Source organism: Molossus molossus, unplaced genomic scaffold (genome assembly GCF_014108415.1).
Source record: "Molossus molossus isolate mMolMol1 unplaced genomic scaffold, mMolMol1.p scaffold_m16_p_14, whole genome shotgun sequence".
In the NCBI taxonomy this organism is placed as follows: domain Eukaryota; kingdom Metazoa; phylum Chordata; class Mammalia; order Chiroptera; family Molossidae; genus Molossus; species Molossus molossus.
Genome location: NW_023425349.1, coordinates 58,117,377 through 58,136,610, shown reverse-complemented (window position 1 = coordinate 58,136,610; position 19,234 = coordinate 58,117,377). Strand labels below are relative to the sequence as shown.

At 35.5% G+C, this 19,234-nt stretch overlaps 1 protein-coding gene across 3 annotated transcripts in view; it reads right to left on the bottom strand.

Moving 5' to 3' along the window:
* UHRF2 (ubiquitin like with PHD and ring finger domains 2) overlaps positions 1-19,234 on the bottom strand; it is an 88,286-nt gene that overhangs the window by 7,235 nt on the left and 61,817 nt on the right. For 2 of the 3 annotated variants that reach the window (XM_036260453.1, XM_036260454.1), the window contains exons 7-14: positions 16,754-16,877; positions 16,341-16,448; positions 13,279-13,383; positions 8,992-9,098; positions 5,329-5,491; positions 4,527-4,667; positions 2,202-2,301; positions 1,710-1,867 (exon numbers count right to left, since the gene is read on the bottom strand). In XM_036260453.1, coding sequence (XP_036116346.1) covers positions 1,710-1,867; positions 2,202-2,301; positions 4,527-4,667; positions 5,329-5,491; positions 8,992-9,098; positions 13,279-13,383; positions 16,341-16,448; positions 16,754-16,877 — 1,006 coding nt within the window. Of the gene's footprint in view, positions 1-1,709; positions 1,868-2,201; positions 2,302-3,772; positions 3,939-4,526; positions 4,668-5,328; positions 5,492-8,991; positions 9,099-13,278; positions 13,384-16,340; positions 16,449-16,753; positions 16,878-19,234 lie in introns of those variants that run through there. The other variant, XM_036260455.1, reaches the window with a different exon arrangement.

Here is a 19,234-nt window from a genome sequence, read left to right as displayed (position 1 = left end):
ATAGAGTGGAAGGAAGAGAGTGAGGGAGGGAGGGAGGGAGGAACATTGATTGGTAGTATCCTGCTGGTCCCTATCTGAGGCTGAAGATAGAACCTGAGACCCAGGTACGTGCCCTTGACCGGGGGACCCTTTGGTTCTCAGGCTAACAGTCTAACCACTGAGCCAAACTGGCCAGGGTGACAAATGCCTTTTTAAATGACTGATATTTCCCTGGTACCTCCATGGTGCCTATAATATGTACTAGAGGTCTTCTGAGTTGTTGTTTTTTTTTTTTTTATCCTCACCCGAGGACATTTTTTGTTCAGGTAGAGCGGGAGGGAGAGAGAGAGAGAGAGAGAAACATCGATGTGAAAGGGACACATCGAGTGGCTGCCACCCGCACGACCAACCAGGGGCGGGGACAAACTGCAACCGAGGTACATGCCCTTAGCGGGAACCGAACCCGGGTCTCTCGGGACCGCAGGCCGATGCTCTAACCGCTGAGCAAAACCGGCCAGGGCTCTTCTGAGTTTTGCAATGTGCTAGGCACTCATCTATATAGCAAGTCTCTGCTTTCATGAAACTTTATATTCCTTTAGGAGAACAAACTGACGGAAAAAAATTCAATTTCAGATAGTAATAACTAAAGTAACAAAGCAAATTAAAGCAACAGAGTAAAGCATGGCTACTTTAGAAGGGGTAGTCAACGATAATTATGACTATTTCTGAAACAAAGTAATATAAAAACTCTATGAGAGTTCCCTTTAAATATAGATAGAAAGCACATATAGATATTCAATGACCCCATTTCAGATACATTAAAAGTTTTAGCTGATGCAGAAAGAAATAAAATAAGTATCAGAAGGAAGAAATTACTACAAGATGACAAGATGGAATTTCAAGAGAGGATTCTACAGGTCAACACCAGTAGCTGCACTTCACAATAATTTGGAGGGAAAAAACAACAAAAAAATAACCATATTACACAAAACAAGGGGTTAATATCTAATGAAATAGAAGGTTTGAATTTATAGGCAAAATTAAAGACAATAAAAACAAGTGAGCAAGCAAGGAATGAGTAGACAATTCATATTTAAATCCTCTAAGCTTAAAAAAAAAAATCCTCTAAGTTTTGGGGATCTGATAAGAAGCTTTGTTTGTAAAACACGACTTCATAAAAAATCCACACATCAGTTAATTTTGCAATTCTTTTTCATTTAAAAATTTTATGATTATAAAAAAAAACACAAAAAACCTAAAACCCAAAACATATCAAGTATTTAAACATATCAATGCTGGTTGATTTACCCCTAGGTTGAACACGCAGGCATTCCGATTGTGCTGAATTGCTTAAGCCTTATGCTATCAGGTAACAAAAACTTTCCTGATGCGTTTTAGATTAAGCTGAGTATGTTCCACAACTGAAAATTCTTCCCATGAAAAGTAACCTCAACATAAATTTTTAAGTTCATGCACAGAGAGGTTAAAAACCAGTATCAAAGAGGTCTAAAATAAATTGAAAAGCATTTAAGTACTGCCTCAGACTGTTTCTGAAAACTGAAGGCACAGAATGAAAAGATTCAAGGATCAAGTTTTGACCAACTTGATGTCTAATCACCATTTTCTACACCTGACACTAATATAATATTGTATGTCAACTATACTTAAAAATAAAGTTAAAAAACAAATTAAAGGCATGTAATTATAATGGGAAAAAAATCTTTACATACTGGTCCTTCCACAAGATGTGCAAGCACTTCATCCCACAGCTTCTGGTTTTGATGATCTTCTCTGATCAGACGCTGTTGTTGAGGGGTTAGCTGGAAAGCCTCAACTGCTTCTGCTGAATCTGATGTTTTCAACACTTTGGAGGCACTTGCACAGTCGTCTAGATTTATTTAAAAATATACCAGAAGACTTACAAGTGGTTCTAAGCAGAACTATGAAACATGAGTTACTGGTGCCAGTAATGTTTAGCATGAAGATAACCTGCATAAAACAGCATCTAACTTTCCCTGGAGTGTAGGATACTACTACATTGACTGCTGTTTTGGTTCTGACACCATCAAAATACAATAAAAATACGCCCCCCACCACACAACGACAAAAACCCCTCCTCACTTGGCTTTTAATTTCTTATGAGTTTCTCAATGTAGTCTTTTAATATTTTTCTTTATTAGAAACTATGTTATTACGATATGTTTTCTGTAATTATTACCTACCATCATCTGGAGCTGGCCTCTTTGAGGCTCCACTGGCCTGCTTCTTGGACTGTCCTTTAGTCTTCTTCCCCTCTTTATCTGAAGGGTAACCTACTGGATACTGATGAGGGGAAAGAGTATAATGCAGACTTAAGCTTTACAGAGAAGGGAAGTTCTAGATACTGGTGAGAAATTTTAAAAGGGGAGGGAGGAGGAGCCTACATTTTCCCTAATGGAATGACTTTATATAAAGAAAACAGACAATTAAAAGAAACAAATTCAAATCCCAAAAGAAACTATTAAAATCCCAAATTCAGTGTAAAACCATGTAGTTTTTTTTTATTGTTAAGAAATTCCACTTTATTATACAATGATCTTAGTTTCAGATCTAAAACAGGAAAGATAAGTTTACAGGAGTTGTGACTAGGTGGCTTGAAAATTTTGAGGAAGAAAGTGGAATCTTGATGTGAAGATAAGTGAAGATCAACCAGAGCACAACAGATGATACTCACGTAGATGGGATTACACTAAATTGTGGGGCCATTCTTAAAGACAAAACACCCTTCCCTCAAAACATTAAGGGCTAAATTTCTTCTCTCTCAAAATTGGGGGGGGGGGGGGGATAAAAGCTCTTAGAAGACTTAATGCCACTAAATCACTGAATTATGAGCCAAAGGTCAGAATTTAAGGAATAAATTCTACCTGTTATGTTTGTGTTTTACTGGCTACCTTTTGGGGCAGGGCATGCTTTGTGATAACACATGTTTAAAACTCAGTATGTTTCAGGCCTCATCAATGACACATTAACTCATCATAGTAGACAGGCTTATAAGCTTCCCCTCAGTTTCATGTCTAACCTATTTATAACATTCTTTGATGAACAGTGGATCTGAAAAAGTATTTTAAAAATGGATTTAACAAAAGGTTTTTTAATTAATATCAGTTACAAAAAGAATCAGAGTTGACCCTTGAACAACCCAGGTTTGACTTGTTTGGGTCCACTTATATGCAAATTATTTTCAATAAATATAACTGAAAAAATCTTTTGGAGATTTTATTACATGAATTGTTGTACCTATAAATATGAATTTTTCATATTACCTTTTTATTTTTCATGACTATTATTAGTAATACATATAATATCTAGTGTTTTGTATCATATAAAACAATAATGATGTAGGTACTAACAGATAATTCATCTTATAAACAGATGACATAAACTTAAAGTAACAATATAATACAGTATTGTAAAAGTTTTTCTCTTCCTTACATTTTTCTTTTCTCTAGTTTACTGTAAGAATATAGTTAATAACATACAAAATATGTGTCAATAGTCTGTTAATGTTATCAGTAAGGTTTCTTTCTGGTCAACAGTAGGTTAGTAGTACTTAAGTTTTGTGGAAAATACAAAGTTTTACATGTCTTTTCGATTGCACGGAGGTTGATGCCCCTAACCCCCGTGTTGTTCAAGGGTCAACTGTATTTTGGCAGTTATTTTAGCAGCTGATGAGTCTCATTTAAACAATCAATTCTACAAATTTTAAAAGAAAACAAAAACAGAAACAGACTTGCACTAAAAGACACACACTCACCTGCCTGGGTGGTCAGACACTTGCCCATAGTTCAGCCCCTACACATGCAGTGTGGGCAGAGCCAGGGAAAATGACAAAGCTGGTAGTCTTTAAGGAAAGCACAGCAATGGGGAATGATGGCGGGTGAACTCAAACCATGCTCTGAAGTCAGTGTCAGGGACAAAGTCTAGGCAGGGGAGGGGGAATGTAGCCATATCATCCACTATGCGCACAAAACCAACAAAGTCTTATATGGGTTAACAGCTGAGCATGGGCAAAGGGAAAAAAAAGGCACAACACTAAAGGTGGTGACAGGACAGGGAAGCAGCTTTGAGGGGGAAGAGAGAAAAGGGGTGAGGAAAAGTGAGAAGGGTAGGAAGCAGACCACTCTTATAAGCCACCTCCCCCCTTCCCTTACCAGAGACACACCCCCTGTGCCATCTAGGATACACTTCCCTTCTCAAGGTTTCCTATACCTAATTTTATGTATCTTTTCCCCTCATACTTCAAATCATTTCCATATTGAGTTGGAAATACTTTATTTTTCAATGACCAGCCCAATTTTTCCCAAGCACAATTCTTGGTCTGAGGGCACTTTGACACCTAGGATGCTATCTTTTACTGCCTTTCCTTCTGTATACTTGCACGATCTCATTCTCACCCCTTACCATCCACTGATCAACTGCTGTGGGTTATATCCAGTGTTAAGGCACGTTGATAGTAGATGTGTACGTTTTTATGAATATGCAAGTAGCCTAGACAAATGCAATCTAACCTGTAAACGTAGGCATAATCTCCTTGACCGTTCTATTCCTTCTGAGGTCCAAGGAGCAGGTTCAACATCATCTCTTCTTAAAAGATAGCGCCAAACCAAGAATCCGTGGCTTGATGAAATCTCTGGCCAGTATTTCACCACCTAAATCATAATATTTCAGTACTAGTTTGAGATTTAAATTTATTCATAATGTCATTATATTAGTGGTTTAAACTTGCCAAACTAAATGCAACTTCAAAAGGTACTTGTTTTGCTGTAATAAAGAATATTCACCAAAATATTATTTTGACCATATTTCTTAAGATACTTCCCCAAATAAGTATAAATTGCTATAAATTTGAAATACTAACAAGATTATGCTCATTAATAGAATTTTGCATAATAGTAAATAGAAATGGTGACAGAAGATGCCAGTGTTTTAAACAAAGAATACAACCTATTTTAAAAATTATAATGTGCTCTGCTTGAAAATCTTTCGCAATTAAAATCATTCTGAAAGATATATAAGAATCAAGATCTACAGTGGCCAAGTTATTTAAATGGCTTCATCACACAGAATATACTTATAAAAAGCTTACCCCAAAATATAGTTCTGCCCTTATGGATTTGAAATTAGCCATAAAAGTATCAAAGTTAAGAGCTCACTTTGTGTGTCTGTTCTATTTCCAGAAAAAAACAAATACCGACTAAGATGGTCTACTGCTTCCTCCAGCCCACCCACGGAGAGTCCAGTTCCCTCTGGCAACCCTGTCCTGAAAGCCCGGGAAGAGTGACTAACAAGAGGTCATGCCAGATAGAGCACCTTATAAATGCCATCATATCTGTTGCCTTCTTCAGGAGCATATTTGCTGATCTTCCTCCCTTTAAAACTGCGTATCACTCTGACTGGCTTACCAGCTCTCCAATTCCGAGATTCTGCTCCAATTTTATCATCCAATGGAGCATCACAGTTTAGGGCCAATGCCCTAAAAAATAAAACAAAGTCTTTATACCAAGTAATCTTTCTTCAAGTATATAATCGCATCATTAGCTCAATTAAAAGGTGAATTATGCCTTACCTGATGGTTAAGATTCTATGATTCTTTCCATATTATTCCAGATAATAGGATTATGCTTTCCCCCACCAGCAGAGAAGACAAATCAGTTTTCTGATGTCACCCCCAAGCCAGGGGATTGGTTCTCAGATAGCCTGTAGGGTTCTTCTGAAAGTAATAACATCTGTGCCACGTATAATAGAAAACAACTAGAAATACACGGAATTTTCTTTAAATAACGTTTGTTGAGGGAAGGGAAAAGTTGGTAAACTAAAGCAAGTGATTGTTGTAATAGTTATTTTTGATATGGGAGTGAGGTAAATTGCTGGAATAATGTAGAAAGAAATCCAGAAAAATAAATTTGTCAGCAAGGTACAAATGACCTCTCTAGGCCCACTTTCCATATTCCAGACAACAGGGATTCCTTAAAGTTCAGAAGATATTAAGAACAAGTTCAGTATGTGACTATCCTTTAAAGACCTCCAGTAAAAAGACATGCTTAAATAAAACTGACGCATTCAAATGTCTGTGCTAAATCATGACAACAAAGATTTCTGGCTGCTCAAGATCACTGCATTTTACTGATGACATATGAACGAGGAGGAACACTGAGCTGGAAGCAGCACCTAATTGAGCTAATGCTTCTTTAGTATGTGTACTCACTTAGTAATAATTAATCAGTAAGGTTATTAGATGTTAAAAGACCTTTCTTGGGAGCTTAGTCCTGCCTGGAGGAAAAAAAAAAAGATCAGACTAGAATCTATTTAAAATTAGTATTTTTCCTCTAAGACACCTAATTCCTAACTTAGGTGAAAAGGAACCACTGAGAACATACAAGGACTAAAATATATACACATACAATCTGATGAGATCAGATATGACACAAAATATTTGTTCAGGGTATAGTTCTCTATATGCAGGCTCGAAAAATAGGCCTTAAGACTAAATGACTAGTCTGGTGAAATATCTTAATAAAAAACCAAAAAGAAATATATCGATCATAGTTCATATTGTTAAAGTAAATGAACTTAAGAAAGTGTTTCTTAAAAAAACAAAACTTTTATAGATATGGCCAAAGAGTTAAAGCTTACCAAGTTATCCTTTTTTCTCAAAGGAAGATGTATTAAAACTCTGGGAGATAGAGGAAAGCACTGGGCTAGTATTACATCTTTACGAAATATCTATCTCAATACATACTTCGTCTTCTTAGAGCCAGCATAAGGATAGATACTATCTTCGTGTTAATGAGTGGAATACACCTGTGCTCACAGGTTCCTTCAGTCATGACTGCCACCACTAGCTGGCATTAACTCACTTCTAGCGTCACATAAGTATTCAGGCTGTCAAATATGTGAAAAGAGTCTAAGAAGATGAAACTAACCAAAACAATAAGGTTCTTTCATTACTTGATCCACTACTCAATCAATTGCCTCTAACTGCCCCGATAAAGGGCAGGCAGGTTACCTTGCTGTCCTTTTCAGTTTCATAAAGTGGAAGAGCTAAGAAGAAATAGAAACAAATTTCTCAAAAGAAAAAGGCAGGTATCTAACTACCTCTTAGCAGAGAAGCAAAAATGAATTGGACTATATACCAGTCAGAAAGGAGTATACTGTCAGTCAGAGCTAAGGGCCTTTCACCTCAGTTTTCATGTTTAAAACATATAGGTACCTATGCCCAAGAGGTCTTTACAATCAATCACAAGGTGTACTCACAGCTTAATGTATAAATTAACTGAATGGATGTTAGAGTCTTTAGGATATATCAATCCTAAAGTGTTTGAGTTCATATTTCATTTTCACTACCTTCCTTTTAAAACATTTTTACTATTTGTCAATTATTCTGTAATGAGATTATATAACAATGTAAACAGTGTATGCTTATTAGATTCTTCAAAGGCTTGAAAAGAACTACGGTGTACATTTCAAGTGCAGGTAGTTACGACAAGTTCCATTCGAGCACAATTATCTAGTATTAAAGGGGAAAATGTAATTTTCAGATCTGACAACCTGGAATAGCCCTTTGCAAATACAAGATACATTTTCATCAACAAAAACACATCAAAATACTTCTAATTCCTTTTAAGATCACTGCTAAAGAGCTGCTACCTTGCTAGAAAATGACTAGCTAGTGCCTGGACTCCTGCCTCGGGAATGTTTTCACCAGCAAAGCTGACCTGTCTCCTCTGCTGGTTCAGTAAAATAATCCTACTGTCAGAAATAATATAGAAGGAAGACATGAAAACAGAGTCTATACAACTTGGTATGCAACAAAGTCTTGAAATCATACTGGTATATTCTTTACTTTACAAGGTAATCAGAAATTTTGGGCACACTACTTAAAACCGTGTGATTTAGACTCAAGGAAGCAAAAACAAACAAACTCACTTTTACTCAATAACCCACATACCCTTATTATAGAATACAAAAATTTAAACTATGAAATGATGATAAATTATCAGTATGACAAGTTATAATGTAGTCATTGCTAGCTGATGATTTGGGTTACTTAATATATTATTATTGATATTAGTATGCATTTATAAAAGACATCATTTTGAAGTTATTAAATTTTCTGTTTCCACGGAAGCTGGAATGTCATTAATACTTCTATAGAATCAAGAACAACATATGATGACTTTTTGTAATGGCTTATAAGTATTTAGTTTAAAAAGGTCACTTATGTCACTAAGCATTTTCTTATAACATTTAAAGAATCTTATTATAAATCATAAAAACACCTTAAGTGTAGTTCTGATTAAGTTATGTGATGTGTTATTTATATACATAAATGTGGTTCCTAAACATAACCCTGTTCCACATCAGTGTGTTTCTACTAAAAATAACTTTGTCACTTTAAAAGATAAATCTATGGCCTGAGCCAGAGTGGCTCAGATGACTGGGTGTTGTCCCATGCACCAAAAGGTTGCTGGTTCAATTCCTGGTCAATGCACATGCCTGGTTTCGGGTTTGATCCCCAGTAGGGGGCATGCAGAAGGCAGCTGATAGATGTTTTTCTCTCTCTCCCCATCTCTCTAAAATCAATTTTAAAAAGCTTAAAAAAAAAAAAAAAAAAGATAAATCTTGTGTTGAGTAGAATATAACTTTGATCTGTGGGGTAGTAGATAAGCCATCTTGTCCTCAATTTTACTTCAATTATATAGGCTCCTTTCTTTCAAAAAATTCAACATGTTTTCAAATGCAAAGTACATTTACTAAAACTGGGAATTACGTCCTTTTAAAAATAATTTGAAGAAATAAGTTAGGATGCAAATAATTATATAATTGGGTAATGGGATTTTAAGTTTAGATCTTTAACTTTCAATGCAAGATTCTCCTCTACAGTCTAAGTTATAAATTATAGTCCTATAATCAAACATTTATACAAAATCCATATTCTAAATAGTCTTTACAAACTCTAACAATAAAGAGTACCTGTTCATATTTGTTAATGTTTGATCAGCCGATGGTGCACCAATTCTTTTATTACCAGCAAGGTTTTTACCACCACTCCCGGTGTATGTGAATTCATCACCTCGGTCCTGCAGGAGAAGATTTTTCATCATTAAGACACCTAAACCCAAGTATAATTTCATTAATTCTTGTTTCAGAGTCAGAATTTGGTTAGGATGTTGTAAACTGACATGTTCTGTCAAGGTATCTACCAAAATAAGGCCAATTCAAATGCAATCTTATGTGCTGTATACCTTTAACTTACAAAGATTTCATTTTAAAGTTATACACTTCTAAACAGGGCTATTTTCATTGTGTGTGTGCGTGAGTGTGTGTGCGTGTGTGTGTAAAATCATAATCTGTGGAATGTTAGAAAATTAGCTCTTATGGGTTGAGAATTTTGTTTCATTTAATTCAGTATTATTAAAATAAACTTATTTATGAAGTTTACCATTTTAAAAATATTTCATAACAGATTTCCTGACAGCAATCTACACCCAAGTCTGCCACTAAATTTCCACTTTAAAATCCTAAAAGCACCGTGAGTTCTCTACATTTCGCACTCTATGAATTCACTCACATTACATTCAGGGAAAATAATTACCTATTATTAAGCTGTATAAAGTGTCTACCAAATGTGAAAAAAAATGCCAAAAGAAGTAGATGGTAGGTAAACGAGGCTCCATAAGTTTTTCTGTAGTGGCTATAAATTTATATCGATATTGCATTTCTACTAGTGTTTAAAGTAAATTGAGAAAAGTAACTATCAGTATACAAATTAATTATCTTTAATGCAATTAAAGTAATTTAAATTAATTACTTCAGACTGAACTTAAGATAATGACGTTTTCTCTACTAAATTCTTACTTGTAATAAAAGTCAATTATTTTGCATCTTGTTTTTCCTCTGGTATGAAAGTCATAACTAAAATCTCATGGTTTTAATAATCTGTCTAAAAACCTTGAATTCACCTATTGGTGAACCATTATGAAGGTCTATATTTTAAAGAAGAGGCATTAAGAAATTTCATCTTTAGTGTATATGTCATTTGAAGAAATTCAAATAAGTAAGTACACCCGAACAGTCCAGAACACTTCTTAAATTGACTAGAAAGTTTTCCAAATGATATCTGGATTGACTTCACAAGCTCATAGTCATAACCTTATCAACTTTTAAAGTTATAAGTGTGATAGTGTTATAAAAAAAAAAAAAGTAGTGGGAAGTAGGAGAGCCTAAGGGGGGGAAACCTAAGCTAAAGTGTTTAAAACAGAAGAACAAAAACTTCTGATTCTTCTTTAAGAAGCTAATCATCAAGTAAAAATAGTTAAAATTCTGTTATTAACTCATCCATATTTTAACCTTTATGCCAGTGAAAACTTTTAATTATCACTGGGGGAAATACTGCCACAGTGTCTGAGCTCAGTCAATATTATTTCAAAGTATTTTCCCCCTGAAAACTGTCAGCCTAAATTTGTTGCCTTTTTATAGTCCATGCCTACTCAGTAGTACCCCTGTGAGGCAGTAGCTTAAACAACATTTTTTTAATGTTGAAAAGCTCACAAAAAGCCATCATCTACACAGGGGCTGTAGTGCTGTCCCAGAGTGACTGCATTTCCCATGATTTCCCAATCTCTACTCTTGTCCCAAGTTATAAAGCAGCTGCCTAACACAATAAGCTGGGTGCTCCCATTCCTGCCATCACTCTCATCAAGCAAAAGATTTTAATCTCAATCTTTTTACCCATCCCCCCACAAGACTATCAGATAAATATCCTAAAGCACAATTAAAATCATTAAACTTTTCCCATATACCTTTAATGATTCCTTAATTCAAGGCTATCTAAAACATAGCCTCAATTTTTACCAGTTTCTCTTTCCTAATACCCTTCTCAGGCCAGCAAAACTGGGTACTACCACTACTACTGATAATACCTACATAGCACTTACTGTGTGTGAAGGTTAGGCTAAGCTAAGCATTTTACATATAATTCATTCATTTAACTCTCATATCAACCCTATGAGGTAGTCTTATAAGCCCTATTTTATAGATGAAGCAGAGGGGCTCAGTAACTTGCCTGGTCACACAGCCAGTAAGAGATGGCACCAGGACACCAACCCAAACAGCTTGGCTCCAGAGTTTGTCCCTGATCATTGAGTAAACTACTTCTCTGGACACCTCTAAAGAGCAGATCATCTTTGTGGGTCAGGTCTTCATTTCTCAAGTGAGGTAATCAAACGCAAGGCACCAAGCTAGCATTTGATTAATTCTCAAGTTACTAGACTAAAATGTTAACCACTTTATCAGCAGGTATTCAATAGTTTCATGTCCACTCATCCAATTAAAGCAAAAATCACTGGCTCTATGAATATTATACCAAAGTAAAGGTTTCAGAACAATTTTTTTTTCTTGAATGAGAAAAGTTTATCCAGGCTTCCTCCACCTATTTCTGTAGATATGATCTGCCTACAATAAAAGATCAAAAGATTGTAAACACTTACAAGATATAACATCTCCAGATACGTCTTAGTTGGCAATCTAAGCCTAAATATATGATTCTTTACATTATTTCACAGACTAAGAATTAATGGCTTAAGACACCTCATTAGCACTTTTCTCCACAAATGTTTAATGTCTGACTAGTAAATATATTCAAAAGATGAAAAAAAGGAAGTAGTAACACACATCTAACTTCAACATGGTACTCATTTTTAGTTTTAACATGACATGATTATAAGTTTCATATACTTAAGATAAGCTTTTGATTCAGACCATAGAACCGTCTGAATCCTTGTCATATACTCAGGACTACATAAATTACTACATTTAAAATCCATAACTTTCTGATATAAAATTTTACTATTTTTTTTTTCTATTTTATACATGGGGAAACTGAGGTTTACTGGAGTTAAATAATTTGGCCAAGATCTCACACACAAATGTCAGAGCCCAGATCAAAACAACTGGTTGCTAAAAACATGTTAGAGAGACTTCATTTTAGTTGGTTTGTTTTCTTACAGAGCCTTAAAAAATTCTAAGTGCTGATTTTAATAAGCTATATAACATTCTTTGTATTTCTGAAAAATACTTAAAAGATACAGCTTTAGCTCTGGCTAGTTTGGCTCAGCAGTTAGAGCATCGGCCTGTGGACCAAAGAATTGTGGGCTCAATTCCAGTCAAGGGACATGCCTTGGTTGCAATTCAATCTCCCACAATGGCTGGGGTCATGGGGGAGGTAAGTAGTCAATGTGTCTCTCCCACATCAATGTCTCTCTCTCTCTCTTCCCCCTCCCCCCTCCCTCCCTCCCTCCCACTCTATTTGAAATATCAATGGAAAAATATCCTCAGGTGAGTACTAAAAAAAAAAAAGAAAGATATAGCTTCAAAATATGCATGTCAACTAGCATACAACCCAGAAACTGTACTTCTGGGCATTTATACCAGAGAATTGGAGACTTATGCCAATATAAATAAATAAAACAAACCTGTACACAAATGTTTATTGCAGCTTTATTCACAATAGAAAAACACTGAAAATAATCCAGATGTTCTTCCAGAGGTGAATGGTTAAACTACAATATACCTATATCACAGACTACTACTCAGCAGTAAAAAGCAATGAACTATTGATACATGCCATAATTTGAGAATTATGCTGAGCAAAAAAAAAAAAAGCCATTTTCAAAGGTTACATAGTATATGATTCCATTTATAAAGATTTTTGAAGCAACAAAATTTTAGAAATGGAGAACAGATTAGTGGGTGCCAGGGGTTAAGAAGGCTTTGGGGGCGTGGATATAGAATGTATGGCTATAAAAGGGCAACATGAGGGATCCATGTGGTAAAGAAAATAAATGTTCAGTGTCTTGAATGTATCACATCAATATCCTAGCTGTGATACTGCTCTATAACTTTGTACATGGTGCCATTGAGGGAAAATGGGTAAAGGGCACAAAGATCTCTGTACTGTTTTTAATGCTACATTTCAATCTACAATTATCCCCAAATCATTAAGTTTAATTTTAAAAATGAGCTCTACAGAGAATGTATCTTCATTGCAATAATCAGTAACCATATATATATATATAAATCAAAACAATACAAAGATTAAATACTGCCAACTGATTTACCTTATAACTTGCATAAAACTGACCACTTTAACATAAACATTACACTAAAAAGAGATAGGATTTGACAGACCCTAGAAAAAACTTCTGTATTTTACTGAATGTCAAGACAGGTTCTAAAGTACAAGGCTGTATCATGACTTACTACTTCATCTGCAAATCCACCAGCCAGGACAAGAGAATAAGCCCCATCATTACTTCGACCATGAATTCCACCAACATGGGGCCTATGTACACCTGCTTCGCTCACCTATAAAATAAACAGAGCCTCAAAATACCTTTGAACAGTTAGTTAAGTTACATTTACAAAATGCTTTCACATATACCACTGGACCCGAAAGGCCTCCAACTAAGAACTGCATGTCACCCAGAGTTCTACTTTTGCTTACCGACTTTATGTCTCCCCAACTATATCCCTTAGGCACTAAGCTGATGACTCTTAAAAGTGCCCAGGCTTAGAATTCTGAGTTTCAAAATAACCATTAAATAATAATTTTTTTTTTTTTTGGTCTACTGCTAATAACAGCTCAAATTGGGTAAACAAGAATTTACTATCAGTGCTACAAATCTCTTCCCTTCTTATTTCTTGTCTTTGATTATGGCACTGCTCCCTAGCCATGTGAAAATGGCAAGTCATTTTAGCCTCATTCTTCTCTTTTACTGTTCAAACCCATTTACTTGGTCACAAGTACTGCTGATTCGATCTCCCAAATTTATCTTTTTCTCCTTCCATGGCTGTAAATGCTTAAAGTAGACCCTATTTCACCACTTTGTTTTATTCCTTTAAACCAGCAGTTCTCAACCTGTGGGTCGTGACCCCTTTGGGGGTCGAACGACCCTTTCACAGGGGTTGCCTAAGACCATCTGAAAACACCTATTTCCGATGGCAATTCATAACAGTAGCAAAATTACAGTTATGAAGTAGCAACAAAAATAATTTTATGGTTGGGGGTTACCACAACATGAGGAACTGTATTAAAGGGTCACTGCATTAGGAAGGTTAAGAACCACTGCTTTAAACCCATTCTACCCACCACAAACAGAATGATCCTTTTAAGCAGAAATCTGCTTAAAATATATTAAATGGTCTGATAGCCAGTCTATGTAACCCAAGTTAAGTACTACACATTATCCTCTCTCAGTGTGGTTCCTATTTCCTTATCTCTAGCTTCTCCTTCATGGAGCCTCTATGTTTGAACCCAAACTACTCAAGGTTACACAAACATGCTACCCGTTCTCTTATTTTACTCATGCTATTCTACTTCTTCAGTGGCCAATTACTTTCCCCACATACCTTCAAATCTGGCTCACTAAAATAAATGTCAACTTATTTTGTGTACTTTAAACTCCTTGAGAAAAGTACTGTAATTCATCTGCTTAACATACAAGTATTCTTAGGAGAGAAGAAGAAGCTGAAATCCATGCCTGAATAGTGGGCTAGGGAAAGGGGCACATTAGAAGCCCATGAGAAGCTGGTAAGGGCAGCAGAACCTGGATTTAGTCCTTGGATAAACACCAGGTAATTCAGAAGATAGGACCACTTGATTCCCAACCTCACCAATCCTGAAAAAAATACATCTGTTCTGAATCTTCCCCACTTCCTAAATGGCAAATTTATCCTTCTAGTTGTTCAGGCCAACAACCTTAAAATCATCTTAGATCATAATAATGGGGCTTTTTGAGCTTGGGAATGCATTACTGACAGGTATACAAAGAACAAAACAAAAAACAAAGCAAATAAAAAACAAGACAATTAAAAATACAGTGTATTTTTTTTCTTACTATATTTTATTATATTGTATTTATTTGTCCAAAGTCATAAGAGTACAAACCTCAAACACGAATTTAGCCAAAATTATTTTAACTATTGCAAGGATGGGAGGACAAAGTGTGTTAAACTAATGTCCATCCTCTTTAGAAGGAAGGTAATAAAACTAATATATAAAGACAAAAGCAGTTTAAACACATCAGTTAGAAATGAGGTAAATCCAAAAGAAAACAACTAAAATGTTAAAATTGTTGTTTCTGACCAACAGAAAATGGGGACAAAAAAAGGGTCAGTTTTAACCCTGGCCGGTTTGGCTCAGCGGTTAGAGAGTCGGCCTGCGGTCCAGAGAGATCCGGGTTCAGTTCCCGCTAAGGGCACGCACCTCAGTTGCAGCTTGTCCCCGGCCCTGGGTGGGGTTGTGTGGGTGGCAGCCAATCAATGTGTCTCTCTCACATTGTTGTTTCTCTCTTTCTCTCTTCCTCCCTCTCTCCCTCTCGCTCTATCTGAAGATGAATGCATAAAGTGTCCTCAGGTGAGGATAAAAAAACCAAAAAACATAAAAAGGGTCAGTTTAAAAAATTTGTCATACACTAGTACTGAACTTTTCAAGCTATGTGTATGTATTACATTATTTTTATTTTAAAATGTTACCACTCTAGGCCCTGGCTAGGTAGCTCAGCTGGTTCGAGTGTTATCCCAATATGCCAGGGTTGCTGGTTTAATCCCCAGTAAGAGCACAAACAAGAATCAACCAATGAATGAATGGATAAGTGGAATGAATTGATATCTCTCTCTCAAATTAGTAAGGAAAAGAAAATTTATTATTCTACTCTTATTTAAAGTTCAAAATCCTCTAATTAAAAACTGTTCTAAGATTTTTTTCCCCCCACATTAAGTTTTCCATAATGATAAAATTACCTTTTTAAAGAAGAAATCAGGAATAAATACAGGGGGAAAAGAGAAGTAATTTTATCCTGAAATTATCTGACAGTTCCTCTGATCAATAACTTAATCATTCAAGATAAGCCCCAAAGAAAATACCTAAAGTGAGCTTTCTTGGAGTTCAATGGCATTAGATGGGAACTTACCACATAAGTGACTTAAAGAAAAAAATTTAGTATTTCAAATATTAAAGTCTTTGCAACAAAAATTATTTAGAATGCTTACCTAATAATGTTAACTAGCATAACTGTAATAGAAAAGTAAAACAAAATGATGAAAAGACATAGCTGATGCCTAATTTCATTCTGCATGTTCCTCTGTCTGTTCAGCTGTGGGGAAGAACCTATCCATCACAACAGAAAATCTTTCATTCTAACAAATGAATACTGTGTGATACTATCTAGATTAGTCCATTTATAATCAACACGCACTGATATTTTTTACAATTTGAACTATACTCAATTTTACCCTTTCAAGTAAGCCAATTTTAAAAATACCTGAACTCTAAATCTCCAAGTTGATCCAACAGGAATCCCAGGAATAGGTCCATAATGATTAGAAGGAACAATAGTACATTCTCTCGTGCGACCAACACAGGCCATTCCCTACAAGTCACAGAACAGCTGTTTGAGAAATCAGTTATGTTAAATCTTAAAGTCCTTAAATCCCCAAAATGTGAATAAAATAGAAACCCATTATTCATATGATTAACAATATATAGCAATTTATGATTAAATTCAATTAAGAATAACAATTATAAATTAACAATATCATTAAACAACATAGTTATTTAATATTTCTGACATTTACAGTGCCATTTATACCTTTACTACTATTGTTATTAAAACATTATAATTTGCATTAGTTATAAATATTCTAACTAGGCAGAAAAGAAGAATATTTTCTTTACCCTGCCCCAATCTCTCCGGCTTTCGGTACTAGCTGATGGCATCTTTGCTTTCTTTTTACTCATCTTAAGTTTTTCACCAGCCTTTACAACTTCACTGGAATCAGTTTTACAGGAAGGACAATACCTTTAAAAAAAAAAAGAATTTTGATAATAATGCATTAAAGCCAATAACAGCCTTTCTATAAGATAGAATGAGTTTTAAGACGTTATAATATATATTATAAAGCTTCAGCTGGCACTTAAGTATTAACATTTTCAAAATATTTACATAGTTATGCTGGTCAAAAAACAAAACAAAACAAAAACAGTTGATGCCCTGGCTGGTTTGGCTCAGTGGAAAGAGCATCAGCCCATGGACCAATGAGTCGTGGGTTCAGTTCCAGTCAAGGGCATGTGCCTCGGCTATGGTTCGTCCCTGGCCGTGGCTGGGTCATGTGGGAGGCAACCAGTCCATGTGGCTCTATCACATTGATGTTTTTCTCTGTCTGTCTCTCTCTCCTTTCCCTCCTCTCCCACTCTCTCTGATAATAATTGGGGAAATGTCTTCAGGTGAGGAATTAAAAAAACACAAAGAAACCCCAGTTGTTACTTTTGTTTTTAGAAAACATAGAAGATTTTTCATATCACTAATTCTCCAACTTAATTCAAAAACCAGACACAGCTGTACAATTCAAATGGTATCAAGATCTTATCACTAACCCTGAGAATGGAAATTATTCATTTGAAGTTCATATCATTAAAACAAAGCACCAAGAATTGATGATTCTAGACTGAACACTGAACTATACAATTCATACATTTCTCCATCTAAACTGGTTATTAGAATTCTCAAAGTGAGAAATGTATAGTCTACTATAACAAGCATTCAAGGATGTTTATTTATATTAGCCTTATTCCTAGTCAATCTTTTTTTTTTCTCTATTGATTTGAGAGAGAGGGGAAGGGAGAGAGAGGGAGAGAATGAAACATCGACGAGAGAGAACATCGACTGGCTGCCTCCTGCATGCCCCCCACTGGGGATTGGGCCCACAACCTGGACATGTTCCCTGACTGGGAATCAAACCCATGACCTCTTGGTGCATGGGTCAACGCTATGTCACTGAGCCACACCAGCTGGGCTCAATTTTAATTCTCTATACTTGTTTGTCCTTTGACTTATTTGATGTTAGTCATGCTGCTGTAACCTGTACAGGCATACCTTGGAGATACTGTAGGTCTGGCTCCAGACCACTAAAATAAAGTGAGTACTGCAATAAAGCAATTATAATTTGCTTGCTGGTGGAGTGTCTTGCCTTCCATTTGTAAAAAAAAACATAACATCTGTGAAGCACAATAAAATGAGGTATGCCTATATATCATATAAGCAGTCTTAAATAATTTCTAAAAAGCAAAGTATAAGTATGTCTATAGAATGAAATGGGCTATTCTGTGTAACCAAGGAATAAAATATCTTAATAAAGATCAATGCCTCCTTCCCCATTAATTTTAAATTTCTTTGTATATACTTTCCATTTCATAATTATCTATTCTCTTTTGCCTATAGAGCAAAGAAGATACCTATGCCCAACAAGTTAATTTTAAAGTCTAATTATAAAGTATCTTGTTTAGGGCTATAGGAAAAAAAATGTACATAATTCAGTCCCTGAGATTAGTTAGGCAGTGAGACAGACACAAATTCAAGATAAAATTATGTATAAGAAGGCAATAAATACTATAAAGTGAAATCCCTCCTAAATTAGGAAATCAGGAAAGCTTCCAAAAACCAATTTGTTAAAACTGCATTTTACCTGATGTGCTAACCTTTACAAAATAATTTTATCAAAGATCTTATGACCAAACAGGTATTATCTCTATCTGATGAAAAAATTAGTTCAAAGGTGAAATATTCATCCCTGCCCAGCTTGGCCAGCGATTAGAGCCACGGCATGCAGACCAAAGAACCATGGATTCGAACCCAGTTAAAGGCATGTACCTTGGTTGCAGTTCAGTCCCCAGCCCTGCTCAGGATTGTGTGAGAGGCAACCAATCGATGTCTCTCTCTCACATCAATGTTTCTCTCTCTCTCCCTCCCTCCCGCTCTATTTGAAAATCAATGGAAAAATATCCTCGGGTGAGGATTAAAAAATAATTAAATAAGTATTTTTAAAAAGGGTAAAATATCCACACAACATGATTTGGATTAGTGGAAAAGATTTAAGGTTAAGGATGTCCAGATGAAGTGCGGGGCCTCGATATGAATGTAGAGATATTCCATAGTGTAATCTAAGACAATCTTCTAATTAAATGATCCTAAAGTCATTCCTGGATCCATTCCTTCATCAGGTTTGTTCAAAACCTGATGCTAGGCACTATTTTGATGCTAGGGATTAATGTTTGTGATAAAAATGTCTGTACATAGTAGTTAAGGAAAACTAGTCCATACAATGAACCAATTCCAGAAAATGCTAAGTGCTATAAAGGAAAATACATTAGTGTTGTGGG